Raw genomic sequence first — 15811 nt, forward strand, 5'->3', positions numbered from 1 at the left:
CTCCAGCCGGAAGTGTGAAGGGGGCGAGATATCCTGTTTCCCTATGAGTGTCTGCCCCGCCCTCTCTGTAACACAGTCAGTGAAGGAAAACAGCAGAGCACGAAATCAAATCGCTGGCTCTGTAATAGTGAAGGACTCAGAGGGGGGAGGGTAGAGAGGCCAGAGGGCACGGACACACACACTCCCACATGCACACAGAAGAAAACATTGCTAGCCCCCGTTTCATTTGCATCAGAAACGGGGCTTTTTTACTAGTGTATAAATAACAGAGGATAAAAACAAACAGACATGCAAATTAAGCAAAATGGTGTGGAGGAGTGGCCTAGTGGTTAGGGTGGTGGACTTTGGTCCTGGGGAACTGAGGAACTGAGTTGGATTCCCACTTCAGGCACAGGCAGCTCCTTGTGACTCTGGGCAAGTCACTTAACCCTCCATTGCCTCATGTAAGCCGCATTGAGCCTGCCATGAGTGGGAAAGCGCAGGGTACAAATGTAACAAAAATAAAATAGATACTATTGGAGATTCTACATGGAATGTTGCTACTATTGGAGATTCTACATGGAATGTTGCTATTCCACTAGCAACATTCCATGTAGAAGGCTGCGCAGGCTTCTGTTTCTGTGAGTCTGACGTCCTGCACGTATGTGCAGGACGTCAGACTCACAGAAGCAGAAGCCTGCGCGGCCACATTGGTGATCTGCAAGGGCCGACTTCGCTAATGGAATAGCAACATTCCATTTAGAATCTCAAATAGTAGCAACAGTGGAGGAGTGGCCTAGTGGTTAGGGTGGTGGACTTTGGTCCTGGGGAACTGAGGAACCGAGTTCGATTCCCACTTCAGGCACAGGCAGCTCCTTGTGACTCTGGGCAAGTCACTTAACCCTCCATTGCCTGCTGCATTGAACCTGCCATGAGTGGGAAAGCATGGGGTACAATACAAAAAAAAAAATACAAGAGATAGAAAGATGGAAATAAGCGGGAAAAGAAAAGGGATAGCTTGAGTCGGAAGAGAGTAAAATCTGGTTATGAGGTCTATGCAGGACTCAGAGCAAACAGTCAAATTAAATAGGGAAGGGGTAGCTGAATCAAGGGGGAAAGGCATCTTTAAATATAGAGATTTTGAGTGTTTGTAACATTGCAAGAGATAAACTGGGACAGGTATTTGATATCGGTGCCAGCTCATGGCAGCCATTTTGTTCACAGGTGAATTTGAAAGAACAGGGACAACTACTGCGTCAGGATGAATTTATGGTGCTATACAGGAAGAAAAAGTGCTCCCGCCATATTTTCCTATTTCAAGACCTCATCTTATTCAGCAAAACCAAGAAATCCATCTACGGCAATGACATCTATGTTTACAAACAATCCTTCAAGGTAATGAACCAAACACATAGAAAAATATACCGTTCGTGGGTTTCTGCTGTTTGGAAAACAGGATATTTATGTTCTTATGCCCAGATTTACATTTTGAATATTCTGGATTTGCGTGTACAGTTTAATTACTTAAGCCAATCAGCGCCGATAATTGCCACTTAACAAGCACTTATTGACACTAATTGGCACTAATTAGAATTTACATGCCCAACTTGCTAAGCGTATTCTATAAAGTGGTGCATGTAAATTCTATCCGTGCCTAACTTAGGCGCCAGTATTTACACCACGGCCTAAATGGATGTGACTAGAGTTAGGCGCAGGCATGGCCGCTAGGCATATTCTATAAACTCGCTAGGCATCTAATATAATAATTCGCACCTTCAATTTTCTGAAACTGACTCCATGGCAGCGTGGCAGTGAAGCCGTGTAGTGTTCGTAGGGTTCGTAATCACACTCCCGATCACTGCCCCGCCCTCTAGGGAACTCTGTATAGTTGCCAGGGAAAGAAACATGACATCAGAAGGAGAAGGGACCAACCACAGGCCTCGCACTCGCTCTCAGTGCCCCGCCCTCGGAGGGAAGGGAAGGCTGCATATAATATTCACCCACCGGAAGTTCGTTCAGAGTTCCAGGGTCGTCGTCCGTCCCCCCTCTCTCCGAGTTCCAGGGTCGTCGTCCCTCTTCCCTCCCTCCCTCCCTTCCAGTTCCAGACCCCCTCCCTCCGTATTTTAAAAGTCATCCTGACTTACCTCGCGCGGTAAAAAGCATGCAGGCTCGGCACTTCAGTTTTCCCTTCTCTGTCTCTCAGCTCTGGTCCCGCCCTTGCGGAAACAAGAAATGAAGGCGGGACCAGAGCTGAGAGACAGAGAAGGGAAAACTGATGTAAGTGCCGAGCCTGCACGCTTTTTACCACTGCTGCCGGCCGTCGTAACCCTGACAAGGTAAGTCAGGATGACTTTTACAATTCGGAGGGAGGGGGCCTGGAACTGGAAGGGAGGGAGGGAGGGACGACGACCATGGAACTCGGAGGGAGGGACGACGACCCTGGAACTGGGAGGGAGGGGGGACCCTGGAACTTGGAAGGGGGGACCCTGGAACTGGGAAGAAGGGAGGGGAGACCCTGGAACTGGGAAGAAGGGAGGGGAGACCCTGGAATTGGGAGGGAGGGAGGGACGACGACCATGGAACTCAGAGGGAGGGACAACGACCCTGGAACTGGGAGGGAGGGGGGACCCTGGAACTGGGAAGAAGGGAGGGGGGACCCTGGAACTGGGAGGGAGGGAGAGAGGGGGGCCCTGGAACTGGGAGGGAGGGGGGACGCTGGAACTGGGAAGAAAGGAGGGGGGACCCTGGAACTGGGAGGGAGGGGGACCCTGGAATTGGGAAGAAGGGAGGGGGGACCCTGGAATTGGGAGGGAGGGAGGGACGACGACCATGGAACTGGGAGGGAGGGATGACGACCCTGGAACTGGGAAGAAGGGAGGGAGGACCCTGGAACTGGGAGGGAGGGGGGACACCACTGGAACTGGGAGGGAGGGGGGACGCTGGAACTTCCCTTAAAAACCATTAATGACAGAAGGTGATTACCTTGCTAGCACCCATTTCATTTCAATGAGAAACGGGCTTTTTTTTTACTAGTGTTCTATAAACCGTGCCTAAATCTAGACACCATATATAGAATGTAGTCCCACATGTGTTATGAAACAGCCATAAACTAACTTTGGGTGTCCTTGCTTTTTACGTCTGAATGCCTCCTCCCCCTCCTTGCCCCCGACACATCAGTTATAATAACCATTTTCCATGTGTAAAACATTCTTAGCACACAAAAACAGTTTTATAAAGTTACCGCCACGGTGACTTAGATGACCTAAAGATACGCATTCCACAGCTGTAAAGATTCAAATGCGAGACCATATAAATACTTTTCAATATTGGCCCCAGTATTCCTGCGGATATGTCTCACGGTCGTACTGTATTACTAAAGTGATACAGCAGTTAGTCATTTCTTTGAAAGCTGGCTACCTTCATGATCGTTCCTTAAATGTTGAAGACTTGCTTCTCATTTAAATAGTTAGAAAAAAAAAAATCAACGCCTCTTTCTCCTGCTGAATCTGTTCTATTGTTTCATAACCTTAAGCGACTGTGTATGGATAGGTAAAGATCCCTGGAGATCCCAAGGCAACTTTCCACAATACTACATCACACAGTTTAGCAAAAGTTCAAAAGAGATTGCTGAATTGTTGGATTTGTAAACCCTAGGGATCATTTTTTTTCCCCCCCTAAGAAAAAGGGGGAACAGGTTTAAAAGTTTTGAAAGCGATAAAAGAGATGTCATTGAAGCAGTGGCGTTCCTAGGGGGGGGGGGGCGGTGGGTGCGGTCCGCCCTGGGTGCACGCCGCTGGGGGGGGGGGGGGGGGGTGCCGCGCGCGCCTGTCCTCCGTTCGTTCCATGCTTCTCTGCCCTGGAACAGGTTACTTCCTGTTCCGGGGCAGAGAAGAAGCATGGAACGAACGGAGGACAGGCGCGCGCGGCACCCCTCCAGCGGCGTGCACCTTCGCGGGGGTGGCCTTTCGCCGGGGGGGGTCGCGCTGCACCTGGGGGGGGCGGGGCGCATCAGTGATCCGCCCCGGGTATCAGCCCCCCTAGGAACGCCACTGCATTGAAGCATTTGCCACAGTTCGGTAGCTGTGTTTTCCCTGCTGCAGACCTCTGAGATTGGCCTGACGCACACTTCGGGAGGCAGTGCCTTGTGCTTTGAGATCTGGTTCAGGAGAAGAAAATCTCAGGATACCTATATCCTTCAGGCCTCTTCGATGAATGTGAAAGAGGACTGGACCACAGACCTGCAAACCATCCTGTGGGACCAGGCTATCAAGAACCGGGGTGAGTGTAAAAAAAATAAGTCAAAGCTAAAAGGAATGTTATCAATGCCCAACATTCCTAAAATTTCAGAATATAGAGGTCTAACAGTGTTAGGAAGGGCGATGGGGAGGGCAGGTGTTGAAACCATTGCAGTAGGTCTTGATTTATTTAGCAAACACACTGATAGCATGCCAGTCTGGGGGAAAATATCCTTGGCAGGTTAAAACAGATCAAACCCTGCCCCTCAATCACTGTTCCCTCTTAACTGAGCGGGAGTTCCTCCAAATGCATTGCTACCATCGGGAGGCGCTGTTTCAACGGTATGTTTTGAATTGCTAGGAACACACAGGCTCCCTCGAGTCCCACAGAGCTAGCCTGTCCCTAATTATTGAAAACTAGCCGTTAAGCCCCTAAAAACAGGCGAGTATTGCAGCCCTCCTCTCTCCCCTGGCCTCACCCCGTCCACCGATCACCCCCCCCCCCCATGTCCAGCAACCCTCCTCTCTGCCCTGCTCTCACCCCATGTCCAGCTACCCTCCTTGCCGCCGCCGCTCCCTCCCCCCTCCGTGCCGGGCCCCCTAAACTGACCTGACAGCGCCTCTCACCTCTGTGTGAAAGCGCTACAGGCAGCAGCAGTGCAGGGGGCCCGATACGGAGGGGGGCGGGAGCGGTGGCAGGGATGGGGGGGGGGGAGGGTGGAGGTTGGTTCACGCGATATTCATTTCCAGGCGGTGGCAGCGGCGTCCGACAGTCCGACTTTGTTTCCCTCTCTGTTCCGCCCTCTGACGTCATGACATCTTGACGCGAGGGCGGGACAGAGAGGGAAGTCTCTACTGCGCATTTGCAGGTGAGTCGGTCACTTGCCGTTTATATGTTTGATGGGATAGTGAAATAGCACCTCACACTGGCAGGACTAAAGGTGGAGGACGACTCCCGCTCAGCTTAGAGGGAACAGGGCACCTCAATACACATTCACTGACAAAGAACAAATAACCACCCACACTGCTCGACCCTTGAAAATGAGCTTTTAAATGCTGTCTTGCTTAGCTTGAAACTCAACTGGCATGCAAAATCGGTACGAATGTTTGTCACTTAGAGCACGAAACATGAAGTTACAAAAGTGGCATACCTATGTCGGCTGTGACCCAGGGCAGATATCGCCACTGTGCACCCCCCCCCCCCCCCCCCAGCGCATCACCTCCTGGGTGTCGGCTCTGCCGGTTCTCTGCCCTGAACAGGAGGTAACGTCGGAGGGAGCAGGGAACCAGCAGAGCCAACAGCCGTGCGGCTGCACCCCCTTGCAGCCTGCACCCGGGGCGTACCACCTATACCGCCCCGCCCTTGGTACACCACTGAGTTACAAGATCAGTAATTGTTGGTTTTGAGAATTGCAACTCGACATAGGTATACAAGCAAAAACTGGGGATCCACTCCAGGCCAATCTCGGGCCCTTTGTGCTTTGAGGCAGGACAAATCCTTCTTCCTCCGCTAAAAATGTAAAAATTATTTCATTGGCGATTATGTTGTTGCATATCTTGGGCATATTTCTGGGGAGGCAGACATACAAGTTCAAATTTCATTGATTGATTGGAGCAAAAATAATTAAAGATGTCTTCTTTTTTTGCTTAGTTTAATGTTATATGTCACATTAATGAGGCTCAGATGAAATGTAGAAGTCATTGTTGTTCCTTAAAACGGGAATATTATTTTCTTTACAAGGGATGCTAAACATTTATGATTGCAAATGGAATTCATTAGTTTTATTAACCTGTAACTAATTTGGGACTTTTGCTTTCTAAATAGAAATTGGGTAGAGGTAAAAAAAAAAACTATAGAGTACGGGAGCCAGGATGAAGATTCACAAAATTAAAGTTCTGAATTGGAGATATTGAGCATTCAAACCCAATCCCAATAAGCTCCAGTCGGACAGCATTTGAGAATTGCATCCAGCTAGAAAAATTCTATCGCTACTTCTATCTGTAGTAACAAGCTCTTCCTGCATAATGGGAGCTACACTAACATTTGTACTTGGTTTAGAAGCCCATCTTCATAGTCCAAAATCCTCCAATATATAGCAAAATAGACTTAAGGGAAATGATACGCATTGAGATTTGGAGAAAAGAAGAGCCTTTTCCACATTCAATCACATGAGCTTTTAACACCAAGGACGTCAGACTCACAGAAACAGAAGCCTGCGCAGCCTTCTACATGGAATGTTGCTAGTGGAATAGCAGCATTCCATGTAGAATCTCCAATAGTAGCAACATTCCATGTAGAATCTCCAATAGTAGCAACATTCCATGTAGAATCTCCAATAGTATCTGTTTTATTTTTGTTACATTTGTACCCTGTGCTTTCCCACTCAGGAAGACGGGAGATACAGAATGCATGAAGTCCATAAGCTTACATTGCATACTTAGTTTAGGGGAGGGAAAGGGCACATAAGCCATATTGACAGTGGGAGGAGAAAAGTCAATTCATCATTAGTAGCATAGTAACATAGTAAATGACGGCAGATAAAGACCTGTACGGTCCATCCAGTCTGCCCAACAAGATAAACTCATTTACATAGCATGCGATACTTTATATGTATACCCCAGTTTGATTTGTCCTTGCCTTTCTCAGGGCACAGACCGTAGAAGTCTGCCCAGCACTGTTCTTGTTCTGGAGCTAACGTCGAAGCCCCTTAAAATTTACACTCCAGCCCATCCCTATCTATTCAGTCACGATCAGGGCATAGACCGTAGAAGTCTGCCCAGCTCCCATTTTGTTTCCCAATTACCGGCGTCCCCACCCAATCTCCGCTAAGATTCCGCAGAACCATTCCTTCTAAACAGGATTCCTTTGTGTTTATCCCACGCATGTTTGAATTCCATTATCGTTTTCATCTCCACCGTCTCCCGTGGGAGGGCATTCCACATATCCACCACCCTCTCTGTGAAAAAATACTTCCTGACATTAGTCCTGAGTCTGCCCCCCTTCAACCTGAATTCATGTCCTCTAGCATTACCACCTTCCCGTCTCCGAAAAAGGTTCATTTGTGGATTAATACCTTTCAGATATTTGAACCTCTGTATCATGTCACCCCTGTTTCTCCTTTCCTCTAAGGTATACATGTTCAGGCCAGCAAGTCTCTCCTCGTACGGTTTGCAACGCAAATAGTAGTTAGAGCATTTGGGAGGAGGGCTGTACCCTCTCATGTCTCCCCCCTCTACCTATGGGGAATTAATTTGTTCACAATCCAGTCACTAAAGTTTTGTGTTTCTCCTCAGAGCTCCGCAGGCAGGAGAGAGCATTGGCCGGCCTTGGCTGTAAGCCTTTCACAGACATTCAGCCCAGCGAGGCAGCGATTAGCGACAGAGCTGTCAATTGTACACATTTTGGAAAAGGTATGTGCAAGTCACCTCATCTCTTTGGTAGTCAGCATATTATCTGTTTGCACTTGTTCTATGGACTTTTGGGTTTCATAGTTCCCCTGCTTTGCAGGCTGTGCTGATCGTAAGTTATCGCACACATAATCAAACATATAAACGGCGAGTGACCGAACTCACTCGCAAATGCGCAGTAGAGACTTCCCTCTCTGACACCGCCCCCGCGTCAATACGTGATGACAGGGGCGGCACAGAGAGGGAAACTGCGCTCCCCCCCCGAGGTCGCCGCCGCCACCCCTCCACCCGGCCCGGGCCCTCTGATCGCTATTAATTCAACTTACATCGCCGCAGCACGTAGATCAGCTGAGCTCCGGTCGGCCTTCCTTCCCTGCCTGTGTCCCGCTCTCGCCGACGGTATGTCACACGAGGGCGGGACACAGGCAGAGAAGGAAGGCCAGGCCGACGGGAGCTCAGCTGATCTGCGTGCTGCGGCGATGTAAGTTGAATTAATAGCGAACAGAGGGCCCGAGCCGGGTGGGGGGGTGGCGGCGGCGACTCCGGGGGGGGGGGGGGGTACCGGTAGCGGCGACCTCAGGGGGGGGAGAGGGCAGCGACAACCTCAGGGGGGGGACCTTGGAAAACCCCCATTCCAATAGTAGCCCGTTTTAACGGGCTCAAAGGCTAGTATATTTCATAAACTGTGACTATGATATGACTGTAACCGAGTTATTATTGTTATTATTATTATTATTATTATTATTTATTGCATTTGTACCCCACATTATCCCAACAATTTGCAGGCTCAATGTGGCTTACAGAGTGTTGTTATGACATAGTCATGACAGGATCTTAGATACAATCGGTAGTAATCAGAAGATGTATAAGGGATTAGAGAAGGAGGTGTTAGATAGGGTGGTGTAAGAGGTGTACTTTGATACTTGGGTGGGTTGGGTGGTGATTTGTGTCATTAAGGGTTCTCTGTAGAGGTAAGGGACCGGCATTATAGTTTGTCCTGTTTCCTGAAATTTGGAGCTCTGTATCCCCAAACTATGTCCCCGCAAACAACTGTAATAAGGGATCCTAATTCCAGCAGAAACTATTGAATAAGGGAGCCAGCTGGCACAATGGTTTAATATTAGCGTTGCACTTCTGATGTTGAACTTTGGGTTGCTGTGGTTAATAGTTTCCTTCCTTCCAGATGGTAAATGCAAACACCTATCACTTGCAGCTTTTTCACCTTCCTTTCAAGATGGCAGCATTCCCACTCAACCATTAAAATCCATTGGTTCAGGAAGCAGTGCAGGCAGTGCTTCATCTCTTGGTGAGCAGTCATCATCTTCGTCAGGATGTGGTTCCCTTAACCCCCTCAGTTGCCCACAGGCTGGGGCCGTGGAGAACAATAAGTGTTTCTGTTATATCCACATTTGTCTAGAGGAGAAAAGACCCCACCGTGAAAGAAAAGAACTCGTCTTCCTGAGTGAGTGAAAAGTGAAACGCACCTATTCATGCATGTTATAGGCAATGCAAATATAAACAATTAGCATTCTGGAGAGTCACAATGGAGACAATTATATAACAAAGGCACTAATATTATCATATGCTTGGAATGCCCTCCCACGGGAGGTGGTGGAGAGGAAAACGGTAACGGAATTCAAACATGCGTGGCATAAACATAAAGGAATCCTGTTCCGAGGGAATGGATCCTCAGAAGCTTAGCTGAGATTGGGTGGCAGAACCGATGGTGGGAGGCGGGGCTGGTGGTTGGGAGGCGGGGATAGTGCTGGGCAGACTTAGACGGTCTGTGCCAGAGCCGGTGGTGGGAGGTGGGGCTGGTGGTTGGGAGGCGGGGATAGTGCTGGGCAGACTTATACAGTCTGTGCCAGAGCCGGTGGTGGGAGGCGGGGCTGGTGGTTGGGAGGTGGAGATAGTGCTGGGCAGACTTATACGGTCTGTGCCCTGAAAATGACAGATACAAATCAAGGTAAGGTATACACAAAAAGTAGCACATATGAGTTTATCTTGTTTGGCAGACTGGATGGACCATGCAGGTCTTTTTCTGCCTTTATCTACTATGTTACTATGTTATATATGCATAAATGTATACATGTATGCATGTACATGCCGGATATATGCCTAAGGGCTATTCTCTAACCAAGTAGATATCTCCAGTAGCACATAGTTTGAAGGTGGGTGTACACATGGGTAGTATCTTGGCAGAGTATGGGAAGGGCTCAAAGTTACACAAATAAATTAGGAGCCCTTTTACCAGTGGCCCCCAGTTTGGCTGACCCAACCCTCACCAGCTGAAGCGTTTGTCCTGCACGGGTCTCACATTTCCTGTCCTGGACTAAAACCTTTCGAAAAGATATTTCCAGAAACTTGAACTTGCTGTAATTATTATATTTATCTGCTTATTATGAACAAAGTAAAATAAACTGCCCCTTTAATATTATTCCCAGGACTTTAAGAGTGCTTTAATAGTTCTGTTTCATAGAATCTGCTTAAGAAAAGAAATGAATCCTTCCCCCATCTTTGGATGTCTCCTTCCTGCTTATAGAGATCATTTCTTTTCTCTTCCTCAGCCGATAGCTCAGGCTCATCCGAAGGAAGCATCTACGGGTTCAGCAGTTCTGAGTCTAGCAATCTCTCTCTGACGGGAGGAGAAACGGAAGATGTTTCATCCACTGACGCTGTATCGCCCAGGCTGCCACACTCCCAGCATGCCTCAGTGCTGCTGACCCCTCTTGCAGGCAGGAGAGAGCTCCCCTGAATCCTCGTTCGCTGAAAGTAAGTAGTGATATGCTGGAGAAAGATCCAAGGATTGTTCAGTTTGGGAAGACATAGAAGCTGACATTAGTTATGCACCTGTGCTTGATAAAGGTTCTAGTCCAGTGTTTGTTTTCTTGCGCATTGGGCTAGATTCTATATATCGCTCCAAGATTTCCGTGTGGAAATTGAAACGTACCTTATAGAATATGCCGAGCATCCACGAGACTAAATTTAGTTGCGGTCAGTTACACCAGCTAAAACCTGGTGTAAATCCCGATTCCGATGCCTAAATTAGGTGCGGAGTGGGTGTATTCTATAACAACACGCATAGATTCTAGAAACGCCCATGACCCAACCATTCCATGCCCATAACCACGCCCACTTTTCAACTATGTGACTTAGAATTTAGACACACCATGCTACAGAATATACACTTAGCAAGTAGTGCATGTAAATTCTAATTACTGCCAATTAGTGCTGATAATTGCTTGTTAACATCCAATTATCAGCGCTGATTAGCTTGTTAACTAAGTTATGTGCGTTATTATGGAATATGCATCGATTTCCAGACAGAAATCTAGGCACGATATATAGAAGCCCGGGGATGGTGCATAATTGTGTAACAGGAGAACGTAGGCTCTTGTGTGCCTTTCATACAATAGGAACCCAGAAGTATCTCAAACAGTGAACAAATTCTCTCGCAGAAATTTATACCAGCTCCAAAGGTGTGAAGGTGTGTGTACATGACAACTCTACCCCTACTTCACCAAACTACACACAGCACACAGATATAAACGTGTTTTGGCAGATATCATGGGCGTGTGTATGTTTTCTATTATTATTAACATTATTAACATTTGTATAGCGCTACTAGACGCACGCAGCACTGAACACCTGACATAGAGAGACAGTCCCTGCTCAATAGAGCTTACAATCTAAAAAGTAATACAGACAGACAAGACAATTAAGGGCGATGTCAATTAAGGTAATTAAGACAATTAAGACAAGACAAGGGTACAGGAAGTATTGGGTGAGAAGGAACAAGGGGAGGGCAATTGAGTAGTGGCTAGGAGCCAAAAGCAGTGGTGAAAAGGTGGGTTTTCAGCATAGATTTGAAAACAGGTAGAGATGGAGCTAGGCGTACAGGCTCAGGAAGTCCATTCCAGGCATAAGGTGCCGCAAGGGAAAAGGAACGAAGCCTGGAATTAGCAGTGGAGGAGAAGGGGGACGGCAAGAGAGATTTGTCCATTGAGCGGAGTTCACGGGGAGGAATGTAGGGAGAGATGAGAGTGGAGAGGTAATGCATATAGGGGTAGAGTCAAGAAAGAGGGCCAAAATTTAGTCACAGGGATGATACGCACTAAGCCCCGGCTTCTATATAGCGCACCTAGCGTTCCGTGCTCAAATCCAAGCATATTCTATAACAACACGCGTAACTCAATTGGCTTAGCAAGCCAATCAGCATCGATAATAGCACTTAACAAGTAATAATGAGCACTAATTGGCAATAATTAGAATTTACGCGCACATCTTCCTAAGCGTATTCTGTAACGCACTGTGCCTAAATTCTAATGCATGCGGGCAAAAGGGGGTGTGGTTATGGGCGGGGAAATGGGCATTTCGTGGGCATTCCAAAATTTATACATGTATAGAATATGGCCTTCTGCGCCTAAATCTGTGCGCCGTGATTTAAACCATGTTTTAGTTGGTGTAAATGGATGCGCTTAGCTTTAGGTACTAGGATATTGACTAAGGGTATTCTATATACTGCACCTAAATCTAGGCGCCACTTATAGAATACGCTGAGGCGAAAATGTTTCCCACATGGATTTTTTAAGCGCCATAAATAGAATCTGGCCCTAAGCACTAATTCTAACTATGATAGAGCTACTCGGCAGTTACTGACTTTACACTGGCTTCCTGGGTCAGCCAGAATGTGTTTTAAAATTTTATGTTTTGTTCATAAAGCCATGTATGGCTTTGATCCTTGTCCCTTGGTTAGCCAATTAAAATTAACTTCTTTCTCTACCACTAACATATGTCGTTCTAAGAATCGCTGCTCATTGTTCTCTCCTTCTCCCTTAGATCTAAAATACAGTCAACATGGGAATGCTTCTTTTTTTCGTTGTTTTTTTGTTTGTTTGTTTGTTCTGTTTTCATTTGGAATGATTTTCCACTGGAGCTTAGGTTGGATTCTTCTTATTTTTCCTTTGGGAAAAGACTGAAGACTTCTCTTTTTTGAGAAATTTATGTCTGTGTAACTGAAAGAATTTGTTTATAATTATTCTCTGCTATTTGTATTACTTGTAAAGTGAGTTCTTAGTTATTATAAACTGCTTGAGACCTGTTGGATTCTGCAGTATATCAACTTTCAAGTTTCAAGTTTATTAAAAATTTATTATCCCACCCAAGAGGACAACCATTTGGGTGCCGTACGGTTTAAAGAGAGAAAGGGGAAAATACTGACAAAGGCTTGATGGACCTTTGGTCTGTCCCAGTATGGCAACACTTATGTACTTATGACAAACATGATGCAGAAGGGGTAAGGTACAACTAAGAGTAGGGGAGGGAAAAACAGCAAGAGAGGGAGGAAACAGGTTCATTAGGTATATGTTATTTGAACGGGGAGCTGCTAAGAACATGCATCTTTAAAAAGAAACATTTTAAGCTTGGTTTCAAAACTGACAAAGAGGTAATCTGTCTGAGATGGGATATTAGGGAATTCCAGAGTGTTGGGCCTCGAAATGAGAACATGGTGTGTCTGCTATGTTCGTAAAAAAATGTCACGATGAGTGGGAATAGTGGGGAGATTCAGTTGAGCAGATCTGAGAGTGCGAGTCTGAGAATAGGGAGTTAGGTATCGTGAGAGGTAAAGAGAAGGTGAGGGTTTTGAAGATTAGCAAGAGAATCTTATACATGATGCGGTGTGAGACGGGTAACCAATAGATTAGATAACGGCAGTTCCGTGCAGAACCTGCCATTATAGAATACTAGCGTGTCCAGAGTTTTGCACCTAACTTTAGGCGTGAGAACTTGTGTCTTGTCAAAGGCTAGTGTAAGTGCTCAAGCCTAAACATTGGCAGTTAGATGCATAATCCCTGGTAGTCTATAACCCGCCTGCCGAACTCCTAGGTAGGTCCCAGACCCATTGTATGCCATGGAATCAGTTTGTAGAACTTCTTGAAAAGCAACTAAGGACAGTTGCACTTGCAAATTATAATTAGTGCTAATTAGCGCAAATTAACAGCAATGTAAGACAAGAATTGTCTGTTAACTCCAATTAACAGCCAGTTATTAAATTGATTTGCATGTGTAACTGCTCTTATTCTCTAACTTGTGGGTGCAAATTTGCATGCTAGGCATAAATTTGAGCATGCAAGTTTATAGAATCAGGGGTATAATGCTGTGTTTTGTGCACTAAGGGCCAGATTCTATAAATTATGCTGAAAATTTGGCGCTCAACGCTTTTCTATAAAGGGCGCTGTGGGATGAGCAATCTTTATAGAGTAGCGTTGAGTGCTGGATTTGGGTGATCAGCTTTGGGCTCGAGGACTTGCGCCAGCTGAAACTTGGTGTAAATCTTGGCGTGCAAATCGGGCTCTGTGACACTGTGCGCATCCTTTGTGAACACCCTGACCCGCCCATGCCCCTCCTGTGGCCACGTCCTTGTTTCAGTTGCACGTGATCCAATTTAGGTGCCCATGGTTAGAAAATAGAACATAGGCAGATTGGCGCCCGAACCACAATTACTGCAGCCCATTAACTACTTATTTTGGGCACCACTCTGGGATCCTTGCCCACATTTGGGCAACCTTTATAGAATCCAGGGGTAAGTGTGTGCATACACTTTTAGCGTACAATTTTGCACGTGTATCTTTGTACTGGTTATTTTGGTGGCGTGCTTTTCAAACGTTAAATATGTGAATAATTTGTGTAACTTGCAAGCATTCTAATCTATAAGGGGCCCTTTTACTAAAGGGTTGCTGCGTGGCAACCCAGAACTAACTCTGGCCCAAACGTGGATGCCGGTGGTAGTTCCACCCCAGCGTACTATTTCCGGCGCTAGCCAGCGGTAATTGCTGCCGGGTTAGCATGGGAGCACTTACTGCCACCTCAATGGGCGTCGCTAAGTGTCCCCCCTCCGAAATGGCCACGTGGCAAGTGCGAGCTTACCGCATGTCCATTTCTTATTTTTTAGCCGCTGCGGTAAAAAGGGGCCCTGGCACGTGGCAAAATCGGCCACTGCCACTAGCGAAGGGCCCCTTTTACCGCAGCTTAGTAAAAGACCCCCTAAGTGAGTTGTTATAAAATTGCCCTGTAAGTAACTTTACATATTTCTTTTCTTTTCCCTTAGGAATAACTAATGATTATGGTCTTGTTCTGGAGGATGGAAAGAGCGAGACGGATTGTGGGATGCTGCATCGCTCCCCGTTCAACACGAGAGCCTAGTGGTATCCCTGCAGGGGGGGGGGGTGGTATTTCCTGAGAACCCATTTTCCCTATGCCAGAACAAGCAAGGAAGCTGGCCTTGCCTTGCAGAATTTTTGTAGGTTCTAGACTAATCAGCTGTCCAGTTCTTAGAAGCCAGAACCACTACTAGCCCGGTACGTACGATTCTGATTGCTGAGATCATTTAACTTCCAGCAGCAACAGTGAGTCTGCCGCCCTGCACCAATATAATTAACTCACGAGTACAGTACGACATTCTTCTTCTGCACAAAATGTGGACCAAGCCATTACATTACCCAAGACGGACGCGAACAGTTAAACGATGAGGTCATGATGACTTTGCTTTGCCTCACAGCTGCTTTTCACTTTCTCAGCTCACTATTCTAGAGTAACTGATGGGTATTTTTCTTCTTAGTGGTACAGGGCTTCTAGTAAAGTGCCTGACAGTGGGATCCGATGAGTCATGTCAGCGAGACCAATCAAAAACATATTTCACTGGTTTGAAAATAAAAAGGGAACGTTTTGTTTTTGATGTTGGAATTCTTTCTTTTATGCTTATTGTCAGACATCTGACTGAATAACAGCTGTGAACATTGGGGTCTATATTCAAAAGAATTTATCCAATTTATTTTGGGAATTCGCCAGAAGTTCCTGGACTGCTAGATGCATATCTGCTGGCCCGACATCTCAATATCCATCCAGAAATTGTGGGCTGGATTCAGTGAATGGCACTCAATATTCGGCTCAACACAAAATAAGCACTGAATGGTATTCTATAGTGGGTGTTCCAGGATCGGCGTCCTTATAGAATAGCTGGGATCCACGCTCAGCTGTGGGTGCAAAAAGTTACACCAAATGAAACCAGATGCAAATCCCAGCACGCAAGTTGGGCATGGATCCCCAAATGCTATAACACTGCTTGCATTTGAAGGGAACGCCCCTGACCAGCTCATGCCCCTCTCATGGCCACGCCCCTTTGCAGATCC

General features: G+C 46.7%; 1 protein-coding gene across 4 annotated transcripts in view; it reads left to right on the forward strand.

The window, feature by feature from the left end:
- The window catches only part of KIAA1755 (KIAA1755 ortholog), a 116133-nt gene extending 100776 nt beyond the window's left edge, over positions 1-15357 (forward strand). For 2 of the 4 annotated variants that reach the window (XM_030211577.1, XM_030211580.1), the window contains 6 exons: positions 1204-1374; positions 4080-4257; positions 7509-7625; positions 8806-9084; positions 10190-10394; positions 14731-15357. In XM_030211577.1, the coding sequence (XP_030067437.1) occupies positions 1204-1374; positions 4080-4257; positions 7509-7625; positions 8806-9084; positions 10190-10377 (933 nt within the window). In that variant the 3' untranslated portion in view covers positions 10378-10394; positions 14731-15357. The remainder of the gene's footprint in view (positions 1-1203; positions 1375-4079; positions 4258-7508; positions 7626-8805; positions 9085-10189; positions 10395-14730) is intronic. The other 2 variants (XM_030211578.1, XM_030211579.1) reach the window with 2 other exon arrangements.
- Positions 15358-15811: the final 454 nt, after the last annotated feature.

Source organism: Microcaecilia unicolor, chromosome 8 (genome assembly GCF_901765095.1).
Source record: "Microcaecilia unicolor chromosome 8, aMicUni1.1, whole genome shotgun sequence".
NCBI classification, from domain to species: Eukaryota; Metazoa; Chordata; class Amphibia; order Gymnophiona; family Siphonopidae; genus Microcaecilia; species Microcaecilia unicolor.